Source organism: Phragmites australis, chromosome 16 (assembly GCF_958298935.1).
Source record: "Phragmites australis chromosome 16, lpPhrAust1.1, whole genome shotgun sequence".
Taxonomy (NCBI): domain Eukaryota; kingdom Viridiplantae; phylum Streptophyta; class Magnoliopsida; order Poales; family Poaceae; genus Phragmites; species Phragmites australis.
The window spans coordinates 27,264,186-27,272,768 of NC_084936.1; the positions used below are offsets into that span (position 1 = coordinate 27,264,186).

General features: G+C 41.1%; 1 protein-coding gene across 1 annotated transcript; it reads right to left on the reverse strand.

Annotated features, from left to right (window-relative positions):
* Positions 1-1,126: 1,126 nt before the first annotated feature.
* On the reverse strand, positions 1,127-5,978 carry LOC133895290 (uncharacterized). Its single transcript, XM_062335508.1, has 5 exons — positions 5,500-5,978; positions 4,877-4,980; positions 4,004-4,180; positions 1,655-3,579; positions 1,127-1,531 (listed from the first exon to the last, which is right to left on the reverse strand). The coding sequence occupies exons 1-5, from the start codon at positions 5,631-5,633 to the stop codon at positions 1,382-1,384; spliced, it is 2,490 nt and encodes an 829-aa protein (XP_062191492.1). The 5' UTR covers positions 5,634-5,978; the 3' UTR covers positions 1,127-1,381.
* Positions 5,979-8,583: the final 2,605 nt, after the last annotated feature.

Consider the following 8,583-nt stretch of genomic DNA (forward strand, 5'->3'; position numbering starts at 1 on the left):
AAATATTTTTTTCAGTAAATATAATACGACTCAGGCTAAAGACACCCCAGCTGACTAGCTGAGTGCCTTGGCCCCAGATTAGCGGACATCGGATAAGACTGGTGACTCCGGGTTGTGTGTGTGCCTCTGCTACCGCTTGGTCCTTGCCTAAATGGCCTGGCCCGGCCCGGTCAGGTCAGCTCACCGCCACAGCACTCGGGACCACCTCCGGCAGCCACACGGTAGAAATCAGCAGCAGCTACCCGACCAGTCCACACCCTCGCTGGGCGCTGGCATGCCCCGCTCTGCTCCCGGTGTCAGCAGCAGACGCGGGGAAGGGAGAGCCACTCAAACCTGTACCTGTACCTGTACGTATCTGCCACGAAACTGCATTCTTTTGAGCTCCGGCGAACCATCAAGATTTCCTCCCGCGGCATTCAGAGATCGACGAAATATGATCTTTAGGCTGATTGGCTGTCACACCACGGGGAACCCATTCTTGCCCTGTTTTTCTCCTTCCGAGCTTTATTTGCACCTGTCTGAGACTGAAACCAACCTAATAAATGGCGCCAGAGAGAGAGAGAGAGAGAGAGAGAGAGAGAGAGAGAGAGAGAGAGAGAGAGAGAGAGAGAGAGAGCTGCTGTCTGTAATCCGTGACATTACAACCAACGATTTCTACGAACTCGAAAGTTTCTATATCGAGTGTGCTTCACCTTCACAGGCTTACAGCGGCGGAGTCCATATCGTTGTGGTATATACCAACATGTCGCCGGTGACCGGCGTTGAGCTGCCGTGCCGTGGATTCCATGCTTCCCACGCGTGACACAAGCACATAATGAAACCGAAACCCTGTCCCGATCGATGCGGTCCCGTTCAGACAAACCCACGGAAATGACTGAGCAGCAGCTGGAGAGGCGTACAGGAAGTAGCCACCAGTCACTATTCATGCCAAATTCATTTCTCCTTGATTAGCTCGACGTCAACCCGTCATTTTCATCGCCTAATATAGCATACGGAAATTATGCGTCAAATGGCGCGCAGTGATGTACTATAAGAACACCTGTTGAACAGAGTATCAAGCTGAACCACAAGTCCACAGCCAGATCATGACCAGTTAAGCTCAACATGGGAGATATGCACTGGGACATAGCTCATTCAGTTATTCCATTTATTCTACCTCAGACATTTACGCTTACAAAATTGTTCCATCAAAAAGTTGCTTCCTAACGCCGAAGAGAGTTTAATCCCTCATCTCGCGCAACTAAATTGATAGGCGACCCTTAGGTACAGACCTTACATACTGGGCTCATGGAATCTATATATACAAGGGACCTAGGTGCCTGCCTTTTCTGAGCTAATGAATCGAGAAAGAATGGGCAATTTGCGTACACGCCGTGCATGGTTACATCTCACGGAGCAGATTGCTGATCTTGCGAAGCTCTGTCAGAGCAGCCATTGCAGTGACCTGCCCTTTGCCTCCAAGAATGTTGTTTGAGAAGTTTCCCATGGGGCTAGGTTGGCCACGATCTTGCTGAAACGCTGACTCGATCACCTGTACATTACATCCAGATACTGTTATTCTCATGTTTTACACAGCATTCTGAACTAAGTCACATCATATAGGGACTCCTAGCAAGCACTAACTGGCAAATAAAATTATCAAACAACAACGTACCTGGATATTTTCAAGCATGTTTTGTCCAATATTCTTGAGTGTGCCCATGACCTTCTTATCACCAGAAGCCAAATTTGTGCTACCACGAGAGTTATCTGAATTCACATCAGAAGGTGAAGAGCAGGGAGGAACAACATCATGTTTATCATCCGATGTCTCAGCATTACGCTTCTCCATGTTGCCTTCACCTGAAGGTCTTCCAAGCTTCAAGAGCCATTGCAGTTTACTAATTAATGGTTTTCTTTCATTAGAAACCACAGTTTTCTCAGAAGGTCCAACTGGATCTGATTTTTTATCAGATGCTACTGCTTCTAAGACAGTTTTGTCCTTGCAGTTACAGCTGGATGATTCGTCTTGCAGTATTTCATCCCTGTCATCGTGACCAGCACATGAATTTGAAGTGATGCTACTCCTCTCAGAATCGTTGTCATGGCTATTCTCAAGCTCATTACCACCACTAGCTGTATAGAACACTGGAGAGTTCTCACCACTGGAACAAGCTTCTGCTGCATGTGTTTCTGTCATTTGTGTCACACTCTCATCAGCAGGTTCAACTGGTGATTTTTCTAGTGGATTGACTTCTGACACACATGATGAGCTTACTGTTAAATCTTCACCAGCTGCCTTTAGCTGTGAGGGCCTTTCAGAAGTCACAAGAGACTCCTTGTGAATTGAGACAATAGTCAATTTGTCTTGCTGAATTTTCCCAGCAACTTCACTAGACCGTATCGTTTCATCTGATAAAGTGTTCAGAAGGCACCGCCTCACTGAATTCTTGGGGTCACTCTTCACACTGACTACCTTCACTGGACAAGGATCTGACTCTGTCCTAGATAAACCAAGCCTCTGGCGCAAAGATTTCTTTAGTGATCTGCTGAGAGAGTGGCCTTTTTCAATCTCCTTGGGAGCTGTTCCATCTTTGTGCAGATTTCTCCACTGCGCTTCCCAGTAACTCTCCGATAATGGATGCAATGGAGTTCTTGGAGGAGTTGAAGTAGCAATATTGCTGCGAACCTTATCATACTCACAGCTATCTTTCTTTGATAGGAAACATGGGGATGATGTGTTTGCATCAATGGCAACAAACTGTAGAGATTTAGCTTTCTCAATTAGCTTCTGCACATCAACATTGTTTGGAAAGTTCAATAATCTCTGAAGACAAGACGTGTTAATTTCAGTAGCCAACAGAGATGATCTAAGGTGAAGGAGCATAGAGACAGCCATGGCTGCAATAAATGCCCCTCTAGATGAGCACAAGATCTTAAAACTGTATTCTTCATCGTTTCTAAGCAGCATATCATTGGAACAAGCAAAGACTTCATCCCATACTACTAAAAGATCGTTGAGGCAGAACTCTCGTCCAAATAAGACCCGCAGCCAACGAAGTGCAAAATACTGAGGTTCCACATCCAGCTCAATGAAATGGCTATGAAGAGATGGCTCAACAATGTAAAGCAAATGAAATAAAGATGATGAGGCTTCAATAACAGGTGGTAGACTTGAACTAGATCCAACCTTGGATGCGGAGAAAAACTCCGCCATGCGAACCACTCCGCTACCTCCATCCATCAAACCATCAAACATCGAATAGGCATCATGTTCCATGAACCTTTCAGACAATACAATGCCTAGTTCACCCTCAGCTCCATATGCATCACTAAGTAAAATTATTTCTTTTGTATCCAGGTCAAGTTCATCAAGAGTGTTAACTTTAGAAACTCTTTCAGAATCATTCTCATTGTCAGCTCCCGAATTCCACTTTGAATCCTTTCTAGGTTTATAACTAAAAACCATATCGGTATCAGGGAAAGGCACTCCATCAAAATCATCATTAAAGCAGTCTTCATGGAGTTTCCGTACTTGAGAAAGTTTATCAATATCAACTTGAAGAACATACACAAGAGGAGCTAATAGTTCATGCATTCCTGTGAAATAATAGTCCATATGTCATTCCATATTCGGCAATCAAACAAATAACAAAAAAGGAAACACTAATTATAATCATGTGACCGAACTACTTAGTCAAATTTTAATGTTGACAAAACTTCAGATGCTATTTATCACAGCTTTAAAGATTTAAGATCATATAATAAAGCACGCTGTTATTTGTTTTCGTTTTTTTATAAGAGAATTTTAGAGCTTATTAATATGTCATAATAATTTCATCTAAAGTACAACTCTAGCTTATCAAATGGTAACTGTTACCAGTTTAATGAAATGCAAAGATAAATGGCTCCAGCAGATTTCAGCCCCACGGAAGCTTTTCAGAGAATGCAAAGCTAACCAGATACTTGTGAAGGCTAGATACTTAGAAGCATTGTCAATTACACATGTAAAAGTGTTGCTTACCTTGGCGATATCCACACTCTGGGTGCTGAAGGCACCACATTAATAGTATTCTCCTCAGCATGGCCTGGCATGTAGGTGTTTGAAAGTAACTACCATCTTCTGGATATAATCGAGACAAGTCTTGGTCAACAGTCTTCTCCAACTCAGCCCCTCTGAAAAAACGACCCCAGCTGCTATCTGCGGAAGGAAGTTAAATAGGCATATAATTATGGAGATCTTCAAATGAGAGTTATAGCACTAAGCATTGGAGCAACACTTGCAGGCTGCAGCACTCTTGCATTTCTTCGTTCTAAAGCTACCTCCATAAGGAAAATACAGTTGCGTCTGATCATGCCATTTAAAACATCGAATCATGCAAGACTTGATTATCTAGTGGTAACAGAAACCTAAAGTCTGGTTCAGGAAAGTAGATTGCAACAAAAATGTAACTTTATTAACAATAGTGTTCAATGTGTAAATGCACCTTTAAGAAAACAATTTTTTACCATATTTATTCTTGTTGGTTGTTTGGAGTTAGGGGTTTCTTTCTACTGGTGTAAATGTGTAATTATGCTACTAAGAAGGATAAAGCCAATATTTCAATGTGTAAATACTAAATAGGCTAGATAAACAACTTTACACTTTTACATAGATTTCTTAGTAACTGTGCTCATAGCATAAGAATTGCTCATCTAAAGCCTGATTCAGGAAACCTCATTGAAGAGAAATCTATGATGACAAATGCTAAAAAAATTATAGCAGTTCCCTCTTATTAATGATCATGCAAGTATTTCAACAAGTAGCGAAAGAAGTACATCCACATTATGAGCATATCATCATCGCAATTTCATGTTTATCATTTCTCATTATAAATTATTGTCTAGGATAAAATACCTGGGTTCTGAGAGAGCGGGTTGTCAACAACGAGGTTCGATGATCTGTCCTCCTCTTTAGGAAGATGAGGGTCTACCATAAGGCGTCGTCTCAAACTAACATACCTACAAGAAACAAGAAACCAATTGAACATGATCTTCTTCAGTAGAAAGAAAACCATATATAGATGACAACTTCAGCAAGATGAAGGAAGCGGTTTTTTCTTTCGGGTAAGAAGAAGAAACCATTGCTCCAATCATATTAATATGAAGGATGACCAGTTCATCGGCAATCTCTCATCAAAATTCCATTCCATGAGAACGTATGACACATACCATGTGCACAATAAAGCCATCACAAAGTAAAAAATGCCAATCTACTACAAGTTATTTCATGAAACCGTAAACAAATTGCAGGCATTAACTCTTAATGATTGCACCGTTTTCCTTAAAACAGACAAAAAAATTCCTCGTCATAATCATCAGAGAATGAAAACAACACCCAACCACACGAGAATCAAATCTAGAAAGCAAAAGAACGGCATAACAACATCGACTAAGAAACAAAAACAGAACAAGTTCCTGCCGACAAAAACACACCACACAGCATGGTAGGTACCAAGAACATGAACCCAGCAGACTCACCTCCTCCGCGAATCGGCGGCGGCGCGGCGGAGATCCTCGACGGACGCCTCCGGCGACGCCGGCAGGATGCCGAGATCGGCCCGCCACCGGACGCTGCGCAGATTCGCGAAGCGCCGCCTCTCCTCCTCCGCCATGACCCCCTCCAGTCGCAGGAGATTTGGACTCCCTCAAATTAACAACCCCCCGTAGGGAAGCCAAGAACCTATCCACCACGAGGCCAAACGCTATATATAGCTGCGTATATCTGTATCAACCGAGAAAAGGAGGATCTTTCTGGAAAAAGATCGGAGTTTGGAGGATTTGGAGCAAGATGGAGAGATGAGAGAAAAATGATCTCTTCTCTCCGTTTCTGTGCTCGCGAGAATGGCGTTTTGATTCGTTGGGGGAGGAACAGGATGGGTGAACAGAGGGAAGGGGGAGGAAGGATAGCACCCGCTCTCTCTCCCCCCCTATTGTTTTGTCTTTTATTTTCTATTAATTTTTGACGTATAAATTGGTGATACGTGTACACCACACTTATATCTGTGTCATATCACACGTCTAAATGCTTTAACCACAATTAACATACCTATATATGTATATATTATTCCTCTTAAAATTTAATCTCAAGAAATTGCTAGCACACATATCGGATCTAGAACTCGAACCCGGGTAGGTAGATTTCACCGTAAGACCATCTCCAACAGCTATCTTAAATTTTCATCCTCAAAAATACTATTACAGCATTCTCTATCACTATTACAGCATCCCTTATTTTTTTATCTCCAGCAGCTACCTTATTTCCTATCTTCTACTCTTCTTTTTCTCTCTCTGGACCCGTCTGTTAGCCTCTGTGAACCGTGTGTACAGTACTGCTGCAGTGGTGGTACAGTACCCGACGCCTTTTTCTGCCTCCGGGCCCACCGTCAGTCCCCGCGAGCAGTACTGCTACAGTGTTGCTACAGTGATACGCACTGATCCAGTAGTCCGCAAAAATACAGATCCTCCCTCCGCAGCACTGTAGCGTCACTGTTTGGCACTGTAGCACTGGATGAGATATCTGCTGGAGTGCAATACTGGATACTGGTACTGCTGAAGATGGCCTAACAATCCTAACCAGCTAAGTTATTTTCTATTTATTAAGAGAGAGAATCTAGAAAGGTTGGGGATTTTGTTCTGTATTGGAATGGAGGTCTCTGAGTAGTTAGGTAGAGAGAGGGGAGGTGATGACTAGAATAAGTGATGATTAGCTAGGTGGCTTCATCTTTTGTATTTTATTGTCTATCTGTTTAGGACTATTTTTGAGGAAAAAGATATTTATGTAGTTTTCATGGAAATGTTTTCCACGTTGTTTACTTTTTCTTGTGTGTTTGGTTGTGATTTTGAAAGAAACATGAATGGATGAGAGGAAGAAGGTAGTAGGATGATATGTCCTTGTTTTTCCTCTGTGGTCTATTTTGGTGGAGGGTAGAAACATAAAATTAGTTTGGTGCATAATATATTTATCTAAATTTTGGTACAGTGGCTGCATGTAAAAGATTTTTTTCATGTGACCTGTATGATTAATAGGAGCATATAGAAATATGGATTGAATTCAAGGCATCTATATCTCAATAAATGCTAAATCGTGGTGTTAGACATTCCATCAATATTCATAATTACATTTTATGGCAATCTTGTTATTTGACTTGAATTATTTGAATAAATAGTGTATCAAACACTCATAAAAACTTTATGTAGGGAGCCACCTCTTGGTGTGGTGGTGGAGACATGAGAATATGACTCCATCTACCATGATTTATATACACGCGAATGCTTTTAATTGTATTATTTGTAGACGTGTGATAGGAGCACACTCGTGGGTGTGTGTGTGGTGTGAGTATGCCACCTTGTAATGAAAAAACTTTATGTAAAATAAATTAATTATTCATCATGAAATCAAGTTAATTATTCTTTTCACTTAACATATCAAATTAATTTTTCATTTCGATATCATATATTTAGTCTCTCAATCAATTTTCATTTCAATATATTTTTTTCACTTGGTTTCAGATTTGGACAGCAAATAAAACTAGTTATGTGTATGACTTTGGGCAGAAAGATGACGCCATGGTGCCAAGAACAGGATGTCGATTTAAGTGTAGGCCACCCAAAACAAAAATCCTCCGTTCCTTGAGAATTTCACATTGAAATGAGGTGGGTGAGGTAGTTATCTTTTAGGAAAAGCGAAGCGCACTTGCTAGTGAACGTGGTCGGTTTCAAATATTTTGGCATGCATTTATTCAAATGTTTGAATTCCTTCATTATTCATGCTTGTTTCTGCATAAGATAAATGCATATTTGTTTGTGAAAAAAAAGTATGATGCACTTGATATACACCATCTTACAGAAGAGAAGATGAATGCCATTGGTAGTTCATGCATTACTGTCACTGCAGTTGATGCTGAAATAGCTGAAGATTGGGCGAATCTTGCGTAGTGTAGCAACTGAGCAGTGTGTAGCCGGCTTCCATATGACATACATACATGCATGCATACATACATACATACATACATACATACATACATACATACATACATACATACATACATATATATATATATATATATATATATATAGACACACACACACAAATTGTTCTCTCTCACACACATGAGCAGTGTTCATCTCTCTCTATAACACACACACACATATAAATTGTTCAGCTTAAGTTGATTATAATTTACCTATCTGCTCCTCGAAAATAAAAGTAATATTACCCAGCGTATATAATAGGTAGGTACAGAAGCATCGCAATGCTAACGTACGACCAACAACTTTGTTAGAATAAATCAACAAAGCATGCTGGAGATGAATGCCAATACGCTAAGCAGCCATTGACTAGTATTTAGATTGCCTAAAACTGAAAACGACGGGAGAACGTACGTCCAAGCATGCATTTGGTTCTGTAATCAAGAGATGACGTGCATGGTCATCTCATCTGTGTTCTTGATCAAACGGTCTGGATTAGTGGATTACACTGTATTACCACAGCTCGTGTCGACATCAACTCGATCTCAGCCACACGATCGCCTATTCATTCTCTTCAGAAATATTGCAGGACGA